At 61.0% G+C, this 24,938-nt stretch overlaps 11 protein-coding genes across 11 annotated transcripts; 6 read left to right on the top strand and 5 right to left on the bottom strand.

Annotated features, from left to right (window-relative positions):
- Positions 1-534: 534 nt before the first annotated feature.
- On the top strand, positions 535-2,475 carry COLE_05935 (uncharacterized protein; the record flags this gene model as incomplete). The annotated part of the gene is made up of 3 exons (XM_018426304.2): positions 535-1,653; positions 1,686-2,090; positions 2,194-2,475. 3 exons carry the CDS (start codon positions 535-537, stop codon positions 2,473-2,475), a joined length of 1,806 nt encoding a protein of 601 aa, XP_018282397.1.
- Positions 2,476-2,955: 480 nt separating this feature from the next.
- Positions 2,956-4,715, bottom strand: COLE_05934 (uncharacterized protein; the record flags this gene model as incomplete). The annotated part of the gene is made up of 9 exons (XM_018424909.1): positions 2,956-3,125; positions 3,160-3,250; positions 3,293-3,572; positions 3,606-3,855; positions 3,892-4,027; positions 4,065-4,151; positions 4,219-4,256; positions 4,294-4,570; positions 4,665-4,715. The coding sequence occupies 9 exons, from the start codon at positions 4,713-4,715 to the stop codon at positions 2,956-2,958; spliced, it is 1,380 nt and encodes a 459-aa protein (XP_018282396.1).
- A 1,155-nt stretch (positions 4,716-5,870) lies between these two features.
- COLE_05933 (uncharacterized protein) lies at positions 5,871-8,384 on the top strand (the record flags this gene model as incomplete). Its single annotated transcript, XM_018427495.2, has 1 exon — positions 5,871-8,384. One exon carries the CDS (start codon positions 5,871-5,873, stop codon positions 8,382-8,384), a length of 2,514 nt encoding a protein of 837 aa, XP_018282395.1.
- A 2,565-nt stretch (positions 8,385-10,949) lies between these two features.
- On the bottom strand, positions 10,950-12,329 carry COLE_05932 (uncharacterized protein; the record flags this gene model as incomplete). Its single annotated transcript, XM_018420642.2, has 10 exons — positions 10,950-10,980; positions 11,014-11,135; positions 11,172-11,234; positions 11,266-11,306; positions 11,354-11,467; positions 11,498-11,565; positions 11,598-11,732; positions 11,764-11,898; positions 11,930-12,060; positions 12,093-12,329. The coding sequence occupies 10 exons, from the start codon at positions 12,327-12,329 to the stop codon at positions 10,950-10,952; spliced, it is 1,077 nt and encodes a 358-aa protein (XP_018282392.1).
- Positions 12,330-12,739: 410 nt separating this feature from the next.
- On the bottom strand, positions 12,740-13,749 carry COLE_05931 (uncharacterized protein; the record flags this gene model as incomplete). The annotated part of the gene is made up of 3 exons (XM_018420146.1): positions 12,740-13,298; positions 13,355-13,453; positions 13,499-13,749. The coding sequence occupies 3 exons, from the start codon at positions 13,747-13,749 to the stop codon at positions 12,740-12,742; spliced, it is 909 nt and encodes a 302-aa protein (XP_018282391.1).
- A 1,979-nt stretch (positions 13,750-15,728) lies between these two features.
- On the top strand, positions 15,729-16,731 carry COLE_05930 (uncharacterized protein; the record flags this gene model as incomplete). The annotated part of the gene is made up of 2 exons (XM_018425692.2): positions 15,729-15,774; positions 15,812-16,731. The coding sequence occupies 2 exons, from the start codon at positions 15,729-15,731 to the stop codon at positions 16,729-16,731; spliced, it is 966 nt and encodes a 321-aa protein (XP_018282390.1).
- A 452-nt stretch (positions 16,732-17,183) lies between these two features.
- Positions 17,184-18,044, top strand: COLE_05929 (uncharacterized protein; the record flags this gene model as incomplete). The annotated part of the gene is made up of 1 exon (XM_018421838.2): positions 17,184-18,044. One exon carries the CDS (start codon positions 17,184-17,186, stop codon positions 18,042-18,044), a length of 861 nt encoding a protein of 286 aa, XP_018282389.1.
- A 333-nt stretch (positions 18,045-18,377) lies between these two features.
- Positions 18,378-19,178, top strand: COLE_05928 (uncharacterized protein; the record flags this gene model as incomplete). Its single annotated transcript, XM_018426303.2, has 1 exon — positions 18,378-19,178. One exon carries the CDS (start codon positions 18,378-18,380, stop codon positions 19,176-19,178), a length of 801 nt encoding a protein of 266 aa, XP_018282388.1.
- Positions 19,179-19,250: 72 nt separating this feature from the next.
- On the bottom strand, positions 19,251-20,608 carry COLE_05927 (uncharacterized protein; the record flags this gene model as incomplete). The annotated part of the gene is made up of 2 exons (XM_018421099.2): positions 19,251-20,545; positions 20,578-20,608. 2 exons carry the CDS (start codon positions 20,606-20,608, stop codon positions 19,251-19,253), a joined length of 1,326 nt encoding a protein of 441 aa, XP_018282386.2.
- A 410-nt stretch (positions 20,609-21,018) lies between these two features.
- On the top strand, positions 21,019-22,963 carry COLE_05926 (uncharacterized protein; the record flags this gene model as incomplete). Its single annotated transcript, XM_018421837.2, has 6 exons — positions 21,019-21,140; positions 21,173-21,203; positions 21,236-21,286; positions 21,323-21,386; positions 21,420-22,425; positions 22,459-22,963. 6 exons carry the CDS (start codon positions 21,019-21,021, stop codon positions 22,961-22,963), a joined length of 1,779 nt encoding a protein of 592 aa, XP_018282385.1.
- Positions 22,964-23,188: 225 nt separating this feature from the next.
- Positions 23,189-24,671, bottom strand: COLE_05925 (uncharacterized protein; the record flags this gene model as incomplete). The annotated part of the gene is made up of 3 exons (XM_018421836.2): positions 23,189-23,478; positions 23,511-24,359; positions 24,392-24,671. 3 exons carry the CDS (start codon positions 24,669-24,671, stop codon positions 23,189-23,191), a joined length of 1,419 nt encoding a protein of 472 aa, XP_018282384.1.
- Between the last annotated feature and the right edge of the window lie 267 nt (positions 24,672-24,938).

The raw sequence follows: 24,938 nt of genomic DNA, 5'->3' as shown, positions 1-24,938 counted from the left end.
ACGTTATTGCCGGAGGTGCCTGCCCCGCTTGGCCGTGTCGCCCATGCCCAAGTGCCCCTGCGCGAGCTCTGCCGCCGGAAAACGCGGCATGCTCGTGCGAGCATGAGGCTTGACGCCTCCGCACCGCCGCGCCGGGCCGGGCCGAAGGCCCGCCCAATCCTAGAGGGCCGGAGGGCGGATCAGGGCGCGCACAGACCGCACAGACCTCGTGATGGTGGAGAGTGGACAGCGGACAGCGAAGGCGCGTGTGGGCTTTTCTTTTCTTCTCCACAACACGCTCGTTATTCTCGTATCTCTGCTCTGCTCGTGCTCGAGCTCTCCCCCACGCTCGCGCTCAGCTCTCCGCCGCCGACGCCTCGTCACTCGTTCACTCGTCACTCTTTAATACCTTCGACCGTCTCCCCCTCCATCTCCACCTCACTGTTGCACACGACCCCTCCACCTCCCCGCGCCGCGCTCAACCGCGTACACCCGGCGGACCATCACTGACCACAACCCAGCGACCTCGCCTGCTCCCCCACGCCTCCGAGCATCATGGGCAGCCCCATCTCGCGACATCCCCACACCCCAGCTTTCGCCCACGCCCCCGCCTTCCCCGCCCCCGCCTTCCCCCTGCCCGTACGCACATCATCTCGACGCCGCCGCCGCGGCGTCCGCATATGGCCCCCGCGCAACTTCATCCGCGTCGGGCTCTTTTTCTCCGCCCTCCTCTTCCTCTTCGCTATATGGAGCCTCGCGAGCTCCAAATGGCGGACGTCACATACCCCCGCCCGCCCCGCCCGTGTGCGCGCCCAGCGCCCCATCGTCCCTCCGCCACGTAACGACTCGCGCGCAGAACCACGGCATCCCGGCGTATCCCGCATCCCTCTCGGCCACAGACACGGGTACGCCGAAGCTCCCCTCCCTAGCCTGCGGCAGGCATTCGACTTCCTCCGCCCGCTCATCAATGGCGTGAGGGATCGCACGCCCGCCGTGCCTGCAGAGCACGATCTCATGTCGCCGATCTTTCCCCCCTTCCTCACCCCCGCCTTGAGAGAGCGATACGCGCACCTTGCCCCGCGCTTCGAGAATGGCGCCGTCGTGCCGGGCACAGAGAAGCGCATCCTCATGGTGGCCGTGTGCAAGCAGGTCGCCGGCATGCTGGCCGACTGGTTCGCGACGTACACTGTCCTCGCGGACTTTTTGGGCCCAGAAAGTCTGGTCGTGTCGCTAGTCGAGGGCGGAAGCGACGACGGCTCGGGCGAGCTCCTCGCCGGCGCTCTCCGCGAGCACCTCTTGTTTATCGGCGTGCCGCCCGAGAACATCTTTTTGCAGACTAACACGCCGCCTCTCGACTGGGAGCACTCGCACCGCATCGAGCTGCTCGCGCGGATGCGCAACGACGCGATGGCGCCAATCTTCGAGAGCGATACGCCGCACGCCGCCCCGGATGGCAAGGACTGGACGCACGTGGTGTGGCACAACGACGTCTATTTTGGCGCGGGACATGTCCTTGAGCTTCTGCACCAGCACGAGACGCAGGACAGCGACATCACGTGTGGGTGGGACCACGCCGGCAAGTGGTTCTACGACGGCTGGGTCGGACGCGACATGAGCGGCGACCTGTATTCGCCTTTCCCCGTTCCGAAGGAAGACGAGGAAAAGCCAGCAAAGGTGAGCTTTTCCGCCGAGGCCTCTGACCCCAGTTCTTCCCCTCCTCGCCGGCCACGCGCGAACGGCACGACCGCCTGCTTCCCTACCAAGTCTTCTCGGGGTGGAACGGCATGCTCGTGATCAACCCGGCGCCCTTCGCGCCGCCGTACAACGTGCGCTTCCGCCGCGGCATCCCGCGGCGCCCGGACCAGCGCGAGGGCGAGGAAGAGTGCCAGTCGAGCGAGAGCATGTTCATCTCCTGGGACTTCTGGCGGTACGGCTTCGGCCGCGTTCTCACTGTCCCCGGCGTGCACTTGACGTATGGCAAGGGCGACGCGCGCACGCGCGGGTGGCTCGAGATGCCGCGCCCCGAGGGGCGGTATCGCGAGGACGTCGACTGGGTCGACTCGCCGCCGAGCAAGGTGCGCTGCCATGACTGGCCGGACAAGATTGGCAAGGTGAGTAGCACGTCAGAAGGGGTCAGCGTAAACGGGTGAGAGAAGGAGAGAAGGGGAGAGGGGGAGAAGTGCAGTCGCGAAGGCATGCCCGAGCTGACAACAGGCACTCTGGGCGTGGGGCACCGTACGCTGGACTGATCCACCGGAACTCGAAATACCCCATCCCAATACTCCCAGGCCGCCACCTGGCCGCAAGTCGACGATTAAGGGAGCCATCGACGCCGAGACCGACGACGAGACTAAGGCAGAGTCCTCGAGCATCGAGAGAAGAGAGACTGCCACGGCGCCGAAGGAGAAGGTGACTCCCGCGATCGTCTCGGAGACGCCGGAGGAGGAGAAGCTCATCGTGGCGCCCCAGGGTTGGGCGCCTGATCCCACATCTTGAGACCGGGTTCATATCGCACCGCGCAGGACGCGGCGGGACGATCTGCTTGTTCACTATCTCATTGCCACATTACATCATACTTGCAATGCACATTGCGCCTATGCCGGCGCCACCTCTGCGAGAAACTCTGCAGCATCATACATTGTATAACTGAAGGAAAACACAAAAAACACACGAATATAGAACATTTTAAACGCCAATCTTGGCTCTGACAGCCGTGAACAGGTTGGTGATCTTGCGACCTCCGAAGCCGAGCCACGCGCCAATCGCCACGAGAAGCACACCAATGTACAGGTGGCGGCGGGCGCGCGAGCGCTCAAGCGAGCGCTCCTCGTGCTCCAGGCTGATGGGGCGCGGGAACTTGACCTTGCCTCCCATGACCATGCGCACCAGCTTCTTGTTGAAGTTGGGCGCGTAGCGGGCCTTCTGGGCCACCTCGAGCCAGAGCGGGATCTCAATGACGGCTGCGGTCAGCACTGTTTATGCAATTGCAAAGTCACCCTTCTGGTGCGAGAAGGCGAGGAAGCCGTAGTAGCCGTGGTAGCTGCCCCAGCCAGACTCGCCGACACCGCCGAAGGGCAGAGTGCGTGCGACAGGCGACAGGCAGAAGTCGTTCCAGATGGCAGAGCCAGAGATCGTGTTCTCGATGACTGGAGGTTAGCTACCTCGAAACAAAAAGCCTACCCTTGAGGAAGACCTTGCGGCTGCTGGAGCAGACGTAGAGCGAGAGTGGAGTCGGGCGCGCGTTAATGTACCGGATAGCGGCGTCAACGTCCTGCGGGTCAGTCAAAGCACGCTTTGCAATGGTAAAACTCACATCAACGGGAATGATGGGGATGATGGGGCCGAAAATCTCGTCGGTGACAAGGGTGCTGGTCTCGCCCTCGCCGTTGAGGTTGAGGCGCACGAGGTTGATGCCCATGCGGTTGCGCGACACGTCCGTCTCACCGCGGTAGACGAGCTTGCCCTCCTCATCGGCCTGCTCCACAATCTTCGTGAGGCGCTCGTAGTCGCGCGCGTTGCGGATTCCAGACGCGAACTCGAAGCTGTCACCAACGAGCGAGCGCGCGCTACCGGCGGGGTAGAACTCGTCAAGACTGACGTGAGTATCGCACTTTCCTCACACTTACGTGGCCTTCATGGTCGAGATCAGCTCGTCAACGCGCTCCTTGGCGCAGAGAACATAATCGGGTGAAACGCACACCTGGCCGGCATTCAGCTGCTTCATGCTGAGCATACGGCGCGCGGTGATGCCAATGTCGGCGTCCGCAGAGACAACAACTGGGCTCTTGCCGCCGAGCTCGAGAGTGGTTGAAGTGAGGGTCTGCGCAGCGGCCGTGGCGACGATCTTGCCGACCTGACCCGAGCCCGTGTACAGGACTGGTGTAAGCTGGATTCGAGGGTTGCCGGGCTTACTGTGGCCCCAGCGCTTCTGGAGGAGGGCAGTAGCCTGCTCCGGGCCGCCGGTAACAAATGCGTAGGCATTAGGGTCAAGGTACTTCGGGATGAGCTCTGCGAGGAGGGCGGATGCAGCTGGGGCGTGCTCTGATCCCTGCTGTCAGCTTGCATTCCACAAGTCATATTCTGACCTTGATGATGGCAGGACAGCCGGCTGAAATGGCAGCGATCAGTGGGCAGATGCAGAGAAGCACGGGGAAGTTCCAAGCTCCGATGATCTGGGCGTGAGTAAGTCTAGTTTCTCGGCGGGCGACTCGGCCATGGGACTGGGGCGCGTCGACATACCAGTGAGACGCCCTTGGGCTGCTTGACGACACGAGGCCCTGCCGTCAGCTGCTACACGCCAGGCTGAGAGCTCACGAGCAAGCTTGAAGGAACCAGTCGCGTCCTTCGACTTGCTCTCGTCGGCCATCCACTCAGGAAGACGCTTAATTGCAAGATCGATGTCACCCAGTGCGGGCCAGACTTCCGAAAGTTCGACGTCGAACGGCTTCTTCTGAAGGTCGGACGCGAGGGCAGTCTGGAAGCGCTCAACATTGTCCTGCATGAGATACGCAAGCTGCTTGAGGTTGTAGGTACGGAACGCGAGCGAGAGCGTCTTGTGGCTCGCGAACGTGGCCTGGAGGCGATCGTACGCCTGGAGTCAGATACTGCACGGAAGGGCTAGGAAGAGACGACACAACCGGGTATCAAGCAGCTCGTTGATCTCGCTGAACACTCGGTCAACTCACCTCGTCAATGTCGGCGAGCGGGGTGTCGACGTGCTTGACGATGTCCGACATGTTGGCGATGGGGGTTGGGTAAACGAGAGTAGTGCAGATAATGGAGAGACAGGAGTGAGTGAGAGAGAGAGAGCGAGAGAGAAAGAGAAAGAGAAAGAGAAAGAGAAAGAGGACGACGTGGGACAAGGAGATGCTCGGCGATGACTAGATCGACAAGCTACCGGGCCAGGGCCAGGGCCCGAGATTCTCAGTGGCGACAACCGCATGATTACGAAATGATGACACTGATTACAATCCAGCCTAATGTTCCTATTACGTTTCAAGAGACCGGCCGCCGACCAGGCCGGCAATGATACCCGCCCCTCATGCCGCGACGCGCCCACGCTGAGCTAACCAAGCTTGCCGTCGGCCATCGCGCCACGCACATGACTAGCCTCTCGTCCACGACTAGCTTCACGCCGTCCCCACGACACCGCGCCATCAGGTCCCCATTCCCCTACTTCGGAGCGGTCAAGACACAGCGTTTCGGTTATCCACCACCGTCCCTCCGGACAACTTGCACCTCCGAACCCCGTTGACCCATTACTTCTCAGCACAGCGCGTAGGCGTCCATCACAGGATACTCCAGAGATGCGCATACTGACTCGACATGCAAAGCGTACCTCCTCGGTGCAGCCTGCGCTCCGCTGCACACCTATTATTCATCGGTCGATCCGAAAAAAGTTGTCACGCATTAGTCTGAGTTCCTCGCGGGTGCCTCTCCCACCCCCTCGCTGGATCGCTTGGCCGAGACTTTGTCGTTGTCAAGAAGATTTATCGGAGACTCGCGTTCAGCGTGCTCAGGGGTTGGGGTATGACAGCATAAGTCCCCGCGGCAACAGGTGGTGGCGTCGTCGGCAAGTTGGAAGGCGCGTTCGGTGTCATCCTTCAGCGGAGTGTGGCCAACAGCACACGAAGCAAACCACCCTTACTTGTCGGATTGCTGTCGATACCACCCGTGTCCTCCTCCTCTGCTCCTCTCATCCTCGATAGCAAATACAGCCCTCCAGCTACTGATATGAGCGTCGCACTACTGACACTTTGGTGCGGGTGGTCCCGGATCCGAGACGAATCTCTCTCATGTTGGTGTCTCGGATGCGGTGCGACTTAAGCCTGCGGCTCAGTACAGTATAATGCTCGAGCACAACTGTTCCCGACGACTGATGTTCCCGACAAATGACCACCGCAGGCATGCTTGACGCACAAGCGCATCCCCGCATCCTCTCTGCTGTCCTCACGCACGCTGACCGCGGAGCACTTCTTGCCCTCCGCGGGGCGAGTAAGGATCTGCGTGCCCGCGCAGATGCGCTCCTCGTCGCTCATGTCTGCATGTACATGGTCAAGGAGGACGCGAACACGATCTGCGAACTCGTGACAGCGCCACACGGCCGCATTCCAGCCTTCATGCCCGCCGACGGTATGTGCTGGCTCGAGCCCGTTGGGCCGCGCCCAGCGAGTGCGCAGGAGCAGCTGGATCGCATCCGAACCAACCTGGAGCACACACGCGTGCTCGACATCGTCATCGGTTGCCGCAGGATTTGTTACGAGCCCCACACGGCTTACAATCTCCTCCTGGGGCCGATGAACCTCCATACGCTGCGCCAGTTTCCCAATAACGATGGGTCCATCTTCGCGGCCCCAGAAGTGCACGCCAAAATATCCGTGTTCTTTGTCGTGCCGCCACCGCTGGGTTTGATCTGCACGATGTGGATGGAGCACGGGCGTCGCTGGCCTGTCACCACCCATCTCCAAGGCGCTCAAGGTTCCGAGAAGACGGTCGTGCATATCCTGCACAACGATGATGTTGGTGCCGAACATCTTTTCATGTCAACGTCTTTGGGCGTGAAGCACACCGTCTGGGTGCTCAATTCTTACCGATCCTGGTTCCCTGCCTACCACCGCAGGCCCAGATCGGTGATCCTTCCCGACAACCACCGGTCCACAGCCCTCAAGGCTCATGTTCGCGAGACACGGGGGAGTAGGCGCTTAAATACGCAGTGGTTCCGGGGAACCACGCCACTCACTGAATTCATCAGCGATTCTCTCGTGGGCGGCGGTGAATGCACAGTGGTGAACTTGGGCGCACATCTCACCAGCATCGGCTTTGACCCAGATAGCGACCCGCACGCAGTTGAGCTCGTCATCCGCGATCGCATCCAGGCCTCTTGGCGCCGCTCGTACGACACGTCCAAACCCAATGTTCCTCCTCTGCCGGAGCAGCGCGCGGCAGCTATGACGCGCCTCGCTTTCCTCAGCCGCCAAGAATATGCGAATACTCTCACTCCCCATGAGGCACTGGACGAGGGTTTCGTCTCGTACGTACCGGGCGAGAGCGTGCGCCCACGTCACTTCCTCCCACGGCCCGCCAGGCGCGCACGAGCGAACTCCGCCCCGCTTCGTCCGTCGACCCCGCCCTCGCGCCACATGTCTACATTCGGCCCGCAGCGGGGGACGCTCGAACTCGCAAGCTACCCCCACATCGCTGATCTGCTCGTGGCGGTCGCATCGTACCAGGCGCTCCTCTCTCTCCGTGGCGTGTGTCGCCTCTTCCGCGAAAAGGTGGATGCCCGCTTCATGCGCCACCTCATCATTGATGAAACAACTGAGCGCGATAATCGATGCAAGTTCATCCCTGGTCCCATCTCCTCCCCGCTCGGCCCTGTGCCCGCTCTGAGACCGCACTCCGACCTCGGAACTCGAGAGAGATTCCCTATTCCCAAGGGCCGAAAGCCGCCCGCCCCGGCCCTTGTAGAGCGCACCAAACGCCTCTTATCTCTTACGCGCGTCCTCGACATCTACCCTAACCAGTCCCACTTGGAAGAGACCATGTGGATCGCGCTTGACCTGCAGTGCGTGCGCACGTTCCGCACATACCACGAACCTTACGTACCGTTTCCGGCGCGCACGCTCGTATATTACCACACCGCAGGGGCGGACGTGTCGTGCGACGAAATGCACCGCCCCCGCAACCTCGTGCCGGATCTGTGCAGCAAAGTGGTACACCACATATTTCCTCGGGCGGAAAGCGACGCGGAAAGCGAGTATCGCATCGTAGGCTTCGACAGGCTGTGGACACGTCTCGTCGGCGTGTCCACTGTCGTCGTCGTGTTCACGCCACACCACCCCGCCCTGACACGCGTCAATTATGGCATGGAGCATCCCTCCATCGAAGACCGGCGCGCGTACCTCGTCCGGGAGCTTGCAAAGGCGCTGACGGACGCGGACGGGGAGGCATTAGGGCGCAGCGTGACCCTCGTGAATGCGCATCTCATCCCACACGCATGGCTCGGCCTCCCGGACGACTGGGATGTCGTTGACATTCTCGCCGCTGAGGTGCGTAACCTCGTGTCTCCAGCGAGGGGCCACTTTCTGCGATGCGTTACCGGGGAGGACTACGCTGCTGAGCTGAGCGCCGACGAGCTTGAGATGGAGGGCACGATTGAGGCGATCCCCGGTGTGCGCCATCGGCTCCTCCCTTATCTGAAAATCGCGGAGGGCGCAGAAGCTTACGCGGTTGTTAAAGCACTTTCGGTTTGGGAACCCACGTATAGAGAGGCAGGGCGTGAGTGCGAATATTCGCCCAGCGAAAACGCCGAACTTTTCGAGCGCCTGCCGTTCAGCGTCCCCATTGAGGATGACGAGCATGACGAGGATGAGGCCGCGATGCTTGAGCTCTTCGCCCATGACTGAACAAGGCACGATCTTGTACGCGGCCACTCGATTTACATTATGTCACTGCGGATTTCAAGGACGGGTTCCGTGTAAGCTGGTCAAAGATAATGGCAGCGTGGCTATCGCGCTGGATATATATGTAGTCGTGGCAGGCAATCAGTGTCTTTCGACCGTTGAACACGACACAGCTTGCCCTCACTATGCGCCAAATCTCCGTTTATCACATACCCAAGGCGAACACTATACTACAGCACGAGGTCCTCATCGTCATACGCCTCCTTGATGATGCGGTAGATGTACGAGGGAGGGTGGTCGCCGCTGCGGTTAGCCTCTCGTCGAGAGTACAAAGCTCACTCATTCGTTGCGTAGAGGTTGACTAGCTCAGGCCGGATGTAGTCAAAGTGAGGGTCCGGAACCTCGACACCCTCGTATCCGCCGCCGCCGCCCGTGTGGTCATACCCAATGACTGGCCCCGGGCCCTGGAAGTCGAGCGTGTCGTACTCGTGATACAGGTTCCACGACGGGGCGAATTTGAACTGGCCTGCAACAACGACGACAGGCTTGGCGTGCGTGCGCGCGGCGAGGGTGCACGCGAGCGAGCCGGCCAACGCAAACATGCCGCCGTTGGCCGAGACGGAGTGTGCGCCGAAGATGACCTTTGTTACGCGCGGCATGACGGCGTGCAGGCTGCTGTCAGGAACGAGGAGGGTGGGGATGGCGTGCTGGGCGAGCGCGGCGGCCATGGCCTGTCCGTTGAATGATGGGGCGCTCTCGAGGACGATGACGGAGAACTTGCGCTCGCGGTACGCGCTCTTGAGGAAGTGCTCGACGGTACGCGAGTGGCCAAGAGTGAGGATCACCTCGCCCGAGTGGATGTGTTCCTTGGCGCCGCGGGCGACATCCTCGTGCGTCGTCTCGAGCTCGCCAATGACCTCGTCAATAGCCTGTATCAGCACAGGCTTGAGCTTGCTCGCCTGCCGCGCAAATTGCTCGCGCTCGCGCTCCTCCCACTCCGTCATCTCGCCGAGAGTCGGCGACGCAGTGCTCTCACGCCGGCTGTGCCCCTGCGACGACAGCACGCGGGGCGGCGTCGCGAAGAGGCTGCTCGTGGCCGCGGACATGTCGAGCAACGAGCCCTGACGCTCGAGCTGCACGCGGCTGTGGCGCATCGCCACAAAGTTCGAGAGGTTGGGTGTCGAGCGCGGCATCGGCGTGCCCGGAACACTGCCCGCGTTGGGCGAGTAACTGAAGTAGTTTGGCGGCGTGGCAAAGCCGGGGGTGGCTGGCCCTGGCGTCCCGGGAACAGAGGAGGGCTGGGACATGTGCGCAGCGGCAGCGGCGCGGTACTCTTCGCGGATGAGTTTAATGATGCGCCGCACAATGTTGCCTGTGGCCAGTTCTGACATTAGTCGTGTTACACTTCCGCAAATAGCTAGGAAGGCCGCAATCGGCCACACCCACCCTTCGGGTTCGCCTCGTTCAGCAGTCTGCCGATGCCGCGGATCGCATCGATGAGCTCGTCAATGGTGCTGAAACGCATGCTGCGCACGACGTTCTGCATCAACGCAGCCGTCGCGAGCGCAACATTGCGCGAGCCGACGATTTGCCTGCAGTCAGCACTGGCGGAAAGGCCAACTCACCTTCGGCGCAGGCGCACCACGAGCGCCTCGACAAGTCTCCCGGTTGGGTCGATTTTAGCCTGCTGTCAGCTCGTCCTCCGCGCACGCGCACCTCTGCAGCCATGACGATGTGTTGGAACGGAGATCTTTGTGAGCACCGACAAGGCTACTTGGTGGTCGTGACTCGAAGAAATCTGGTTCCGCTAATGTCCAGGCACATTTAGTTCGCGATTAGTATCAGTATATGAGATGATAGCCGGATCGACTGCGTCATGGCAGATTGCCGCCCAACTGCCAGCTGGTGTTGTTGCCATCACCCACTCCATGTCCGCATCGCAGATAGGTAGGCTGCTTACATCTCTTGAGCCTGCTAACTCCAGGCCCCATCCCACAGCAGTACGCCGCGGCGGCGACTGTGCCGCTGATCAAGTCGCCCTCCCTCTGGCTTCCACCACCGGTGCGCTCACCCGTCTCACGGTCTGCAACACTGACAACAGGTCGAGCTGCCTTCAGATGTCCATCCCTTGCCCGAGGACATCACGGCCTACGTGCGTCTATCTTGGTCTCAGCCGCTAACGGCAGTTCGTTTACCCATTCACGCTAGAACAGCACGTCGTGTCGCTGCAGCCGCCACCACACATCGCGATCGCGGAACGGCGAGCACGTAATGCTGCGATCTTGCATGCGCGCGAAGCCGAGGAGGAGGAGCGCGAGAAGGCCGCTCTGCACAAGCTCGCGCCTGGGTACAACCCTGCTGCCATGTTGGTGCCCACACACCGCGGCGGATCAGAGCTCAAGGCGGCGTCCCCGGAGTCACAATCGCCGAAAAAGGAGCCAGATCCGATGGACGAGCTCGTCGCACAGCTCGAGCAGATGGAGAGTAACAAGTAGGTTGTATAACTAAGTACATGCAGGGTATTGGTCGCGAGCAACGGAAAGAGCCAACCTTCCTCGGCTCGAGGGTTTACGACATGAGCGCAATTAGGCCCAGCTCCCTGGCGTCAGTGTGACCGGGTATGCTAACTCACTGGCGGACTTGGTCGCCGACGAGCATGGCGCCGTAATCCTTCTGCGAACCAAAGCGTTTCTCGGCGCGCGCCTTGAGCTCGGGCATGGGCTCCAGGTGAAAGTCGGGTGTGAGGTGCCAGAACTGAAGTTAGCTCCTCGTGCGTCGGCTGCGACTCACGAAAGTCGACGAGATGCGAATACGCGGGCGGTCGGGGTGGGATGCCTTGCGGCGCTCAAGGGCCTGGAATCAGCTGCTTCGAACATGGACGCACCGCTAGCGTCGCCTCGTTGCAGATGACCTCGTGGAACCCAGCTGCTGTAAGCATTCACCCAGCTCGCGTCGGGTCCACATGTACCCACCCTTGATGAGACCGCCGCTGAGCCATTCGAGCTGCTTGCCCGCCTGCACTAGCAAGCATCCCTCGGGCACCTTGGCGGGGATGCGCTTGCCAGTATTCCGCGCCCAGATGTTCACTATGTCAGCTTGTCCTTCGAAGGACTTACATCCGGGGTATCGCGACTGGCCGTGGATAGTGAGGAAGTTGAGGTCGGTGTGGAAGCCGGCGTAGATCCTGCGGTCAGGTCACTCAGCGAACACACGCACGAGTTGAGTTCGCCATACTTGTCGAGGTCGGTGGCTGTAGGGGCGAGGAGATGGGAGCCGTACCGTCCCGCGTCGAGGAAGATGCGCTCTTCCAGCCCCAATCCCGCTGCAACCATGCGCGCGACGCCCTCGACCCTAGAGTCAGCGAGGGAGGAGTGGACCTCACGCTTGCTTAATGTGCGAGCCCCACTCGTCGACGCGCGTCTCCCACCCCTCCATAGCGGCGGGCACGACATTAGGCGCGGTCGAGTAGGGAAACTTGGACTCGTACGGCGGCTTCTCCGTCATGCGGTGGAAGAAACTGCGTCAGCTCCCGCCGCAAGCAAGCTCACCGGCACTTCGGGTCGGCGGAGTGCCCGCTGAGGTCGAGAGGCCGCTCGGCGGGGTCGAGCGCGGCAATGACCGCCTGACACTCGTCGTCGCGTCCGCACTTGGGCTTCTCCGTGTTCTCGAGGGTCACGCCCTGCGCTCAGCGGTATTCCAAGGACGACTCACGACCTGATATCCGAGCTCGGGGCGTTCGTCGACGCGCAGGACGTCGTCGGGCTGCGCGAAGTAGTCCTCGAAGAGGTCGAGGAAGCGGTCGTTCGCCTCCTTTGGAGCGCGTGAGTCCCGGACTACAAGCGCGCCGGTGAGGATCAGCGACTCGGCCGCGCGTTCCGCCTCCGCCTTGGCGGCAGCAGAGGTCGGGTCGGCGAGGTAGACGTCGAGGTCGACTAGAGCGGGGTCCATGGCGGATGTTGGTGCGGTGGCGAACTGTCGATCAGTTCAGTCAACCTCCACCGACGCGACGAATTCCGCGGCGGGCCGTCACCGGACCTCTCAGGTGAAGTGCATTTCGGAGGATGTGTTGAACCGTTCAAGCCGTGTCAAGACACGTCGCACTTGGTAGTAGGAAATCACAATATCATGAAAACAGGATGAAGTACGACAAGCCATGCAAGCCATGAGCCAAGACTTGCTGCTCGTCCCTATCAAACTCGCCTCAAGGCCTCGCCAAACTCTGACATTGCCCACTCGGTTCGGTACCAACTGACTCTCCTTGACTCCCCTCGGCCGCGATCTCCGCGGCCACTGCAACCTGACGCATTGCATGCTAATGGTCCTATGCTCTGCTTAACTGCTGCTATACTGCCATTCCTTTACTTCTTGGCGTTCGAGTAGTCGTAGAAGCCCTTGCCGCTCTTGCGGCCAAGCTCGCCCTTGTTGACAAGGTCAGCGATGGACGAGGTGGGGGCGACGAGAGCCTCGGGGAGAACACCCGACTTGGCCTTGTCAACCCAGCCCTCAGCGATGAACTGGGTGGTGTCAAGGCCAATGTAGTCGAGGAGCTCAAAGGGGCCCATGGGGTAGCCGGCACCGAGCTTCATGGCAATGTCAATGTCCTCCTTGGTGGCGTCTCCGCGGTCGATCATGCGGGCAGCCTCAAGAAGGTAGGGGACGAGGAGACGGTTGACGATGAAGCCGGGGGTGTCCTTGCACGCAACGGGAACCTTGCCCATGCGCTTAGTGACGTCGAAGAGGGCCTGGTAGGTGGCGTCGCTGGTCTTGTTGGTGCGAACGACCTCGACGAGCTTCATAGCAGGGACAGGGTTGAAGAAGTGGAGGCCACCGAAGAGAGCCTTGCGCTCCTCAGTGCAGTTCTCAGCGATCTCGGAGATGCCGAGCGATGAAGTGTTGGAGGCGAAGATGGTGTTGGCGCTGAAGTCAGCCACGTCTCTCTTGGCCGAGGTATGGGAGGAGAATTCGTTACTCACCCAGCCTTCTTGTCGAGGAAGGAGAAGAGGTCGCGCTTGACCTTGATCGACTCGATGATGGCTTCGCAAACGAGGTCAGTCGAGGCGACGGCCTGCTCGCTGGCTGTCAGCTAACATTCGGAGAGAGAGAGAGAGAGAGCTCACGCGTCGGTGGTGGTGGTGATGTTGGCAAGGACCTTCTGGGTGAAGCCCTCGATGTCGTCGGGCTGCTGCTTCTTGCCGACGCGGGCGACCGACTTGTTGATAATGTTCAGGCCGTTCTCGAGCGCCTTGTCCGTGACGTCGGTAAGGATGACCTTGAGGCCAGCCTGGGCCGAGACTTGGGCAATGCCGGCGCCCATGAGACCAGCACCGAAGACGGTGATGGTGTTGATGCCGTCCGTCTTGGTAGACATGAGTCGCTGGGCAGCGACGGCGCGAGCGGCGCCGGCGTAGGCCGAGCGGGAGCGGAGGGCGGGGCGGGCGATAGCAGCGAGCATTTTGGAGTGATGGAGAGGAGGACGAAGAAGGAGAAAGTTGTCCGCGGAAAAGGGCGTGAAGAGGACCGGCAAGGCGTCGGTCGGGGAGGGGGAGCGATGGGATGCTGTGAGTGGCCTAAATGCCGTTTGGATATGCCTAAACCGGAGTGTAATACCTGTAATACCTGTAATAACCTGTCATGAGCTGTATTCAAGCCGGATCCAGGCCAACCTCGCCAACTTGGACCTCCACTTCAGGGTCTCGGCTGTATCCACAAGACTTGGCCCGATATCCTCTCTCTCGCAAAACACGTGGCGGTAGCGTGCTTCGGGTATTCCATTCTCTCCTGTTAGTCGGAGATAATTCGGTTGCCCGTCGGATGTAGCTTCCACTCGAGGTTGGGCGGTGACGCTTGCAATATCATGACGTGAGTAATAATTGTCTTGTGCGTCGATAGGAGCTGAAAACAACCCAAGCATTATTAACTATGGACGCCGAGTCATCGCAGACGTCCTGCGCACTGCCCGCCTGTGGGCCACCCCGTGACTGCTGCCTCGAGTCTTTTCGTGCGCCACGGGCAGCTCTCATAGACCTCCACAGCAAGCCGAACTTCTGAAGTGAAGTGAGGTGAAGTGAAGCGCGACGCGAAGCTTGCTGGGTGGCGGCGCCCTCAGAGTCGCAACTGCTAATGCTGCTTGTCGCGGGAAGGCATCGAGTGGGAGTTGTCAGACCAAGCGCAAATGGACGCAGACTCTGTGACGTGGGATGCTCGGCAGCGTCGGCTCGCTTCCAGCGGTTGTCGTCCGGGTTCTAGTATCAACCTCGGCCCGCTCAGTGTTGGAACATTATGGTGTTGTGGTGAAGCAGTGGGCGATGGAGCAAGGTCAACGAAGATAGATGTCTTGCAATATCACAGCACAGACACAGATGCACGTGTGGGCATTCCATGCCCTAGTCGGTCAGGCACCATCAGGGCTTCCGCACCCCGCATGCCCATCATCCTTCTGCTTGGTGCGCATCAGCCGATCATGCGGCACCTGGATCCCTCGACAATCGCGTTTATCGTGCAGCACAGTGGAAGGAGCTAACCTGATCCTTGAGCTGGCTGTCTCCGAAGCTTGCTAGACTCACGCCGACACCACCATGCCGCAGCACGCCCAAGGGGTTTCCGCCGACGTCGCAGGAGCAGCCGAACACAGACCGGACAGCTCCGTCCGGTTCATGCGGTTCAGGCGCAACCAGCCGTGCCTGGACGGAAGGGCCAATCGCCCAGAAACCAGGCTGGGATCCGCACCCAAGCCATCAGGTAATCAGCTTATACTGGTTAATAATACGGCGCGACGCTATCACTCGAAATGCGATTACATCGGGGCTCGCGAGGCTCGCGTTCAGTCCGCTCATGAAGCCCGATGATATCGGGAGAGCGCATACGAAGAGGACAGCGCTGGCGGATAAGGGTTATCGATGCACGGGGGGGCGATTGGAAATGCAAACTCGATTCTATGTCATGTTACAGCTGCTCTATGTCATCACGGGCGATTCTATGTCATTATGCTGCAGGTCTATGTCATTTTGCCTCCGGTGCTGCCGGTCTGCGCGGTCTGGGAACGGAAGACGAACAAAGAAGTCGTGCTGCAGACATGCAGACACGACGGAGAGGGCGAGGTGGGGACCGGAGCAGGTCACCTGATAACGGCTTTGGGTCACCGCAGAGTGGATGATGCCGCGGTTCGTGCGGTTGGTTGCCCACCACCCTTCCTCCGCCCAAGTCACACCCATCGTACATCTCTTTCCCATAAATACATCAAGTCTCATTTCTCACCATCAACCTCACCCCTCCCTACCTCACTCACTCCCGTTTCTCTAGCACTCCACTCCGCTTCTTCTCTTCCTAATCTCCTTCACATCAACAGCAATGGCGCCCCCTAACCAGCCCGGCTACGTTTCCGCTCACCGCTACGGTAAGTCTTTCGCTCGCCGCCTTTGCTGACACCCAAGGCAAGCGCCTTGTCCGCGTCGCTCGTGTCGTCCGCGAGAACCTCTACGGCCAGGAGCGTCACTCGTTCATCGAGTACACCGTCCGCGCCCTCATCGACGGTGACATCGAGACGTCGTACACCGAGGCCAACAACAAGGTTGTCGTCCCTACCGACACTGTGAAGAACACTGTCAACGTCCTCGCCAAGACCTCTCCCCATGTTCTTGACCCCGCCATGTTTGCGCTCCACATCGCGACCCACTTTGTGACCCGCTACGACCACATTGACAAGGCATACGTCGACCTCACCACTCACAAGTGGAGTCGCATCCCCGTCAACGGCCAGCCGCACAAGTGGTCGTTCGTCCGTGACGGCGAGGAGAAGCAGCAGGTCTCATGCTTTGTCGACGCCTCCAACAAGAAGAGCCTCAAGGCCGACCTCAAGTGCGGTATCAAGGACCTCTCGGTGTGCAAGACCTCGGGCTCAGCCTTCGAAGACTTCTGGACGGACGAGTACACCACCCTCGTTGCTGTCAAGGACCGCATCTTCTCGACCGATGTCGACTGCTGGTACAGCGTGCCCCTCCCCAAGATTCCCCTCACGATCGACAACATTGGCGCCATTGGCAAGGCCCTCAACCTTCCCAAGGTTGCTGAGATCGTCAAGAGGGACACCCTCGAGGTCTTCGCCACCGACGAGTCGGCTTCGGTCCAGGCGACCATGTACAACACGCAGCAGCTCATCCTCCAGCACTGCCCCGTCATCGAGTCGATCTCGTACTCCCTCCCAAACAAGCACTTCATCCCCATCAACCTCTCTCCCTTTGGCCTCGACAATGGGCTCGGGTATGAGGGCGGCGCCGAAGTCTTCCACCCCGTCGCCGACCCCTCCGGCTTCATCGAGGCCACGGTCACGCGCAAGTCCAAGGCCAAGCTCTAAAAGCCGCGGGGGACGCGGTAAGGGTCATCGCATCTGAAGTCAATCAACAATCTCTCTCTCTCACACTTTCTCTCTCTCATCTCCAGGCTTTTCAGGCTAGACACGGTAGTGTACGTTGGAGGCGTCCGAGGCATGCAATTGGTTGTTTACTGGGCGGGCACTGTGACCATGACTGACTCCTAACCGGCGGCCAGCAGCATCGCTCACGGCAGAACCGCGCGTCCCGAGCTCGCATGTTTCTGAGACATGTTCTCACTGACCGCAGGTCCGGTCTGGTCGCATGATGGGATTGCCCACCGTGCCTCCACCTCCACCTCCGATGACATCGGCGTGCCTGAAGGGAGGTAACCGCATCCTTCCGCTCGCTGTCACCCCGTTCGTCTTATCCACCTTCCAAGCCGGTATCAGCTTTGTCAAGGTACTTTACTGGATGCGATCCTGGCTGACAGCAGATGCCTACAGATCCGACATCTCTGCGTATTGCGGTGCTGGGCGCGGGGCAGATGGGGGCAGGCATGGCACAGGTAATGGTGGACGCCGGACATTCCGTGGTGTGTTGGGACGTGCCCCCCGAAGCTCTGGCCACGCTTGACAAGCGCATTCGCACAACGACGCACCTCAACGAGGCAGTTGTTAGGGTAGACCTCGTGCTCGAGGCGATAGCCGAGGATCTGGCCATCAAGGAGGAGGTGTACCGCCGCCTGTCGGCCCTGAACGCCGACTGCATCGTCGCGAGCAATACGTCAAGCCTGCCGGCGGAGAAGCTCGCAGCGGCACTGACTCCTCCTGAGCGCTTCGCGATCGCGCACTTCTTCAACCCCGCCGCCATCGTGCCGCTCGTCGAGATCGTGCCCGCGCCCCAAACGGCGCCGGAAACGCTGCGCAAGCTCAAGGAAGTGATGGAACGCGCAGGCAAGCTCCCCGTGGTCCTCAACCGCGCCGTGCCTGGCTTCGTCGCGAATCGGCTACAGGCCGCGCTGTACCGCGAAGCCTACGCGCTGGCCGCGGACGGCGTCGCGTCCCCAGAAGACATCGATCTCGTCGTCCGCGCCGGCCTCGGCAGCCGGTGGGCGGCGGCCGGTCCCATGATGGTCACGGACCTCGGCGGCATGGATATTTGGAAGGCAGTGACGGGGCAGCTGTTCCCCCTCCTCGCGTCGGACACGGTCACCCCCGCCGCGATCGAGGAGCGCGTGCAGCGCGGTGACCTCGGGTCCAAGACGGGGCGCGGGATCTACGAGCACGACCCCGAGGAGGACCAGCGCATCAAGGACCGCATGGCGGCGCATTTCAAGCTTGAGTTTGGGCAGTGATAGGCTTGCAGTAGATGCATGGGCAGCAGTGGCAGCAGATCAGCAGATGAGAGGACTGTCAGATCTCGAAAAGCAAGCGCGGCCAACAGGTCCGCAATGACTCTCAGGCACGGACATTCCGGTCCACCATCCGCAGCGATCTTCTCCGGACGAACGACCATCCATCTCATCTCCGTCCACTCCTCTGCACCAGTCCGCCGCGCCCGCCAACCGCTTCGCCCCTCTTCGTGTCTCTGTACGGCCTGCCCAGGCTCCACCTCCCCGCGCCATGGCGTCCCGCACAATCTTCGATCCATCCACCCTCCTGCGCATGTCGCCCCTCCTCGCAGCGACATGTACGCTGTGGGCGAACATCGACCACGCCCTCTTCCTCGACTTTGCGCCGACCCCCAAGTCCTCTTCCCGCCCCACCTCCCCCCTTGCCGCCCTCTTCTCCCTCTACGAAGCAAACACGACGGGGCTTGCCGCCGTCGTCGGCGCAGCCCTCAACCTCGTGCATGCTTCGCCTCCACCGACCACTCCCAACCCCGCGGCCTTGGGCGGCGCATCTGCCGCTGCTTCGGCAGCCTCCGTCCTCGCGTCATGGCGTGCAGGAGACTGGACAGTCGACTGGCGCGCACCGCCCACGCTCTACCTCGCCGGCCTCGCGCTGACTGCCGCCCACCTCGCTGTCCAGCCCTACCTCCAGCGCGTGGTGCGCGATCTTGCGTCCGCGCGCAACGACTTCGAGCGCAGGCGTGCCGGCTGGCGATGGCGGCGGGCTGTGTTCGCGCGCGCCCTCCTCCTCGACCTCCCGGCGTGGGGGTGCTTCCTAGGCGCGGCAATGGGGAGTTTGCGCCCCGTGTCGGTGTAAGTCCCAAGGGCACAACCTCCCCTCTCGTCTCTTATACACCGACGGCAAACCGAGCCAGGCATCATTCCACCTGCAGTCGCTGCGAGACACACCCGGCGTCGCGCCTCTGGCAAGACGTGCCTGTCGCTCGTCACCTCCCTCGAGGCGCGCACCCCTTCCATCTCACACTTTCGTCCCCATCACATTTCAACGTCTCGCACGCCATGCGCCACCATACGCTCACACATCGCACTTTACAAGCCTCCATCACGCATCTTGGGACCATCGGCTCCTTTGAATGAATCTATGCATATTACAATGACCGGAAGGATATCGCGGACCGCCGCTCTATGTGGGTAGTGGTTACAGACTAACTAGTCGTCAAACTTGATCGAGTTGGTAGCGAGCGTGATCTCGCCGCCAGCGTAGCTCCCGCGCTTCTTCTTGTTCTTCTCCTTCCGGAAGCCAGCGCCACGGGTGACAATCAAGTCGCGGGAGGCACGGGCGCCGAAGTCGTTGTTGGACGCGCCGTTCCGAATGTGCGCGTCGAACGAGTTGTCCATCAGGCGCTGGTCATGGAAAGTGACGTTCTGCGCCTTGATACGCTCGAAACGCTGGTTCTGGGGCCGCCCCTTGCCCTTCGGGCCGTTGGGCGTCGAGGTGCCGCTCGGGGCAAAAGACGTGGAGGGCGTCCACCCGTCAGCGGCAGCAGCAGGCGTGGAAGCACCGGAGGAGGCGGAGGTGCTGGGAGCGGACGAGGTGTTGACTTTGCGCTTCTTGGCGTCGTCTGAGGAAGGCGAGGACGAGGGCGAGCGGCGGCGCTTAGAGCCAAGACCTGGCTTGGTCTCCTCGGCCTCAGACTCCGAAGAGCTCGAGCTGGAGCTCGAGCTCGAGGATGAAGACGAGGAACTGCTGCTGGACGACTTGGTGGACGAAGCCGACGATGAAGACGAAGCAGACGAAGAGGAGGATGCAGAAGCAGATGAGGCAGAGGATGAGGACGAGGAGGAAGACGAGGAGGAAGAAGACGAAGAGTCGCTTTCGTCACCGCTGTCGCTGCTGCTCTTGGCTTCCTCGATGGTCGAGCTGCCGCTCGAGGATGAGGACTTGATGACAACGTCGATGACCTTCACCGCAGGCTTGTCCTCGTCCGAGCTAGATGAGCTCGAAGAGCTGGAGGAGCTGGAGGAGCTAGAGGAGCTGGAGCTGTTCGACGAGTCCGACTCCGATCCGGAGTCTGAGTCGGAGTCAGACGATGAGCTCGAGCTCGAGGAGGATTCCGGCAGGGGGATAGCTGCCGCAATAGCGACAACAGCCTCGACAGCGTCTTCGCTGCTCTTCTTGGCCTTCTTCTCCTCCTCCTCGTCAGAGTCCGAGTCCGAGTCGGACTCAGAGTCGCTCTCCGAGTCTGAGCTCTCGTTGTCGCTCTCGCTTCCACTGTCGTCCGATGACGAGTCAGAATCCGAGTCTGAGTCGGCGCTGGCCATTTCAACGTCGATAGCGGCGGCGGCAGTGGTGGCGGCGGCAGTCGCCTTGCTCACGGCGGACCAGGCGGCCGAAAGAGCCTCCGGGTCACCGCCGACAGCGGCAGCGGCTTCCTTCTCGAACGCCTTAGTAGATCGCGTGAGGCCACGAGCCGCGAGATATGCGAGAATCGCGGCGTCAAGAGCTAATGTTAGCGTTGCCTTACTTTGAGTGTACCCTTGGTGTCCTTTGCTGATGTGGCTGGCATGATTGCGTCGCAACGTTGGGAGATGGACAAAGAATGAGGTCAAAATTCACTGAGGATTGAACATGAGCTCTGTGAGGGTGGAGGCGCGGGGCAACATGCTCGCCGCACTCAGCACAGACGAAATTTATTACTCCTGCATGATTGTTTTGATTTTATCCCATTAATGTCGCGTGTTCGGTTCCTCACGTGACTCCGGATCCATGAGCCGCACGAGCCCCATGCGTGACCCATTGTTGCGTGGGGCAGGGAAGGTGATTGCAAGTGGAGGTCAGCAGCTGAGCTAGCTGTCTTCCCGGTCAAGATCGCAGTGACCGTCTCATCATCACGTATCCCGCATTTCGTTCGCCACTTCTTGACCTCTGCACATCACCTCCGCTCATTATACCCCGCGCCGCCCCGTCTCAGCTACCATGACGTTCGGCTTCTCACACGAGCCACTCGTTCACATCTCCGGCAATGCCATCACCTCTTTCTTCCGCAAGATTGAAGTTTACGGCTCGGAGAACGTCCCCGCCGAGGGCCCGATCATTTTGTACGACCGCCGCACGACAAATCTGACTCCAGCGCTTGCACGCACACCAACATGGCTATTGACGTACGTGCCACTGATGCTCCGGCTGACCCCAGCCTGCTGTGCTGAGTAACACCATTCCCCACCGCCACTTCCTCCACTACTGGGTGAGTCGCGACGCGTCGCGACGCGCCTAACGGCAGGTGAAAGACTCTTTGTTCAAGCATCCGTTTATGAAGGTGCTCCTGACGAACGCTGGCAACATTCGTGCGTTGCGAGATTGATCCGTACTGATAGCAGCGGTCGACAGGAAGAACAAGAACAACCAGCAGCTATTCCGTGGCACATTCGAGGCACTTGCGCAGGGCGAATGTATCGGCGTCTTCCCGGAAGGTACATCGCACACTGAGCCTCACTTGATCCCGCTCAAGGATGGCACGTCGTGGGCTGCCCTCGAGTATATCCGCTATCTGCATGGTACTGAGGACAATCCGGGCGTCAAGGACGGGCGCCCCGCCGCGGTGGTGCCGGTCGGCATCGCATACTGCGACAAGTCCAAGTACCGCTCGCGACTGGCGGTTACTTATGGGCCGGTGATCTCCATGGATGACTTCAAAGATGACTTCCTCAACGGCGACGATGCTCTCCGGAAGGCCACAGTCAAGCGACTCACCAAGCGGATGGAGCTCGAAATGCACAAAATGACGGTCAACGCGCCTGACTGGGACACGTCTTACGCCGCCAAAATGGCCACCGAGCTCCTTTGGCGTAAAGAGGACAACCTCGCCCTCGCCGACTACGTCGACGTTGCCCAAACCCTCACTGATCTTTTCGCCACGGACGACCCGCGCATCGACCGTCTAAAGGCCACTCTCGCTCGATACCGCAAGCTCTTGTTCTCGTCGCGTCTCTCGAACTCTGCACTCACCGACCTTCCGCTGCCCAAAGACCTCGACCCCGCTCAGCCCGTCCCCGTGCCCGGACGGCTACGCACCCTGGCCCATCTCATCAGGGATACGGTCGTGAGCGCCATTCAGTTCCCTCTCTTTGTCATTCCGTTCCTCTTCCACCTACCCGTATACGCGATTGGAATCTTCGGGGCGTCGCTTGCCGAGGACGAGGAGGAGACCCGCGCGCAAATGAAGGTCTTCCTTGGCCTTTTCCTCAGCGTCATCATGTACCCCATCATCTTCTTCTTCTTCCTTTGGTTGTTCTGGGCCGTTCCCTTGTCGTTTGTGATGGCTGCGGGTGCTGTCTGGCTCTTGCACAAGTACCACACTGCCCTCATTGATCAGAACTACCGCGGGTAAGTGTTCACTGTTGTCAAAGTTGACAGTAGCTTGAAGCGCCTGATAGCGGCGTGGCGCGTGCTTGTCGGCGTGTGGCTTGGCCCTGGAGTCGAAATGTCGATTCAGACGTTTTTCGACAACGTTGCATCGTTCGCGCCTAACCCGCCTGCCGTCGCTGGCCTGCCCCCTGGAACGCCGCGCGAGAAATACGTCCGCCCGCAGCACCTGCCCAGTCGCCAGCTTGTGCGCCACGTTCTGCGCCAGCGCATCGAGGCCGCGCGCGATCTTGAGCGCATTCTGCTTGAGCTGGAGGGTGAGGACACCAAGCTCAAGGCGAGCTTCTGGCTTGCTGAGAGGTATGGCGGCGAGGTGCTCAAGCCGGCGGCGAAGCCGAGCGAGCGGCTGGGCGAGTACGAGCGCGACTGGCCGCAGGGTGTGCGGTACGCCCGCGAGGTCGTACCTTTCCTTCGTGGACGGGGCGCCAGGCTCGGGTCCGCGCGCAGCGATGAGTACTGGGCTGAGAAGAGCGGCGACGAGGGCGCCAAGAGCGAGTAGGCGATCTGAGTTATCAGAAGATATTGAGCTGTAGGGCAACTTGGATGTGCGAGCTGCGGCTTCGCGTGTAGACTCAACTTGGGGCTAATAGACTGATGTCTCGTCATGTACCTCGTGTCTGGCTTGTAACATGCAGCAGACGTGAGAGTGTTTTCCGACCTTTCCTCATAGGCTGAGGCTTCTTGCGCACCTCTGCTGATACATCCCCGCAACAAAAGTTTATATCTAATAACCAAGCTCCTCCTTCCGCATCCTGAGCGCGTTGATGCGCGCTTGGCGGGTCGCCTCCGAGCTATGGGGCCAACATTCTGGCGTCCCCTCGTCTCCGCCCTCACCGATTGCGCGTAGCCAGGCATCCTGATTATCAAATTCTGCCGGTGCGCCAATCTTGACCTCGCCTGGACGGTCTGAGGCACGGATAAGTGGTGGGAGAGGTGGCACCTGGCCGCGCGTGAAAGCACGAGCGATCAGCCGGGCCGATGCTTCACCAAGCGGGAAGGGGTTGACCTGGTAGTCTGCCGTCAGCCTCGTCTAGGTCGGAACTCACGCAGGCCGATGAGCGCCAGTGTGGGGTCAGGGAGGTAGAAAGTGTCGGTGTTGTTGAGGTTGCGGATATCCTGTCCGCCTGCGGATGGAAGACCATCTTGCGCTTGTGCGAGGCTAGTGGTGAGGGGGTGCGTGTCAAATGGCGCCTTGTTCGCAAACGGGTAGGAGAAGAGGTATCCTGTCGCGAACACGATCGCCTTGACGCCAGAGAGCTTCTTGCCGTCTGCGAGAAGCAGGACGCTACCCTCTGGAGATGGCTCGATCGCAACGATCTCGGGTACGACGTGGATGTGTCGCGTCCATGGCAACGTCTCGTCCCACACCTTGTCGCCGGGCTTGTGCCCGCGCACTGACTGGTAAATCGTGCGCGCTGCTGTGCCATTGGCGTCCCCGGCCACCGCGTCGTCGTCCTGTGCGAGCTCGCGTGCAATGTCACTCCCCGACGCTCTTGAGCCGACAACGACAATATCCTGGCCCCGGAAGCGGCGTGGATTACGCCACCAGCGAGCGTGCACGACTTCTCCGGAGAACGCGTCGAGGCCGGGGATGGGTGGAAGGTAGGGCTCGTTGTAATGCCCATTTGCGAGGATGACGTGCGACACCGTCTCGCGCCCCGCCGTCGTCTCGACCGTCCACTTGTCCGCGTCGCCTCCGCCGGGCGTGTGGTAGAGGTCGGTAACGCGCACGCCCCACTGAATGACGGCGTTCAAGCCGTGCCGCTTGCTGTAGTCCTGGAGGTATTCCACGACTTGCTGATGTGTCGGGAAGACGGGCGTGCCCCTGGGAAACGGGGCGAAGCGGTAGTTCATGATCTGGTTTGGGAGGTTGGTGCGGAGGCGGTCGTACATTGCTTGGGTCAGCCTGCTTCGCGGTATGGCGCACCAGAAGGTCCGTTGGCGCCGTGCGCCGCCATCTCGGCGTCAGAGCGTACGATAGGCGGCCCCTCCGCACGCCACGTGATGTGTTGCGCCCCAGGCTCAGCCTCGTAGTTCCACACGCCGCCGGCGCGGTCGCGGCTCTCGAAAGCGAGGATCTGTGACGGCTCGACTCCCGCCGCGAGGAGCTGAGCCACGGCTACGAGGCCGCTGGGCCCGCCAGCGCCAACGACTGCGACACGCGTCAGTGGCGGGAGGGGGATGGGCGGTGCCAGGTCCTGGGTCATGCTGGTGAGGAAATGAGAGAAGCGAAGACCAAGTTCGAGTGGGCGAAATCGGCCAGTGACATGGCGTGATAAGCCCGATCTGCTGGAAGTAGAGAAGCTATTTCGGACCATCGCCGTGGGCATCCGAGTCACCCCTTTACAGCTATCTCATGAAGGTCACATAAAGCGCGAGGCCAGGCCGGCCGACACGGCCTCGCTCTCGCATTAGGCTCGGAAGCTGAAGCAGCGCTGACGAGGGTCGTTCAGCGAAGGTGTAATATGCATGTT

The sequence above is a fragment of the Cutaneotrichosporon oleaginosum genome (genome assembly GCF_008065305.1).
Source record: "Cutaneotrichosporon oleaginosum strain ATCC 20508 chromosome Unknown ATCC20508_contig05, whole genome shotgun sequence".
NCBI classification, from domain to species: domain Eukaryota; kingdom Fungi; phylum Basidiomycota; class Tremellomycetes; order Trichosporonales; family Trichosporonaceae; genus Cutaneotrichosporon; species Cutaneotrichosporon oleaginosum.
This window is presented reverse-complemented; position numbering and strand designations above follow the sequence as displayed.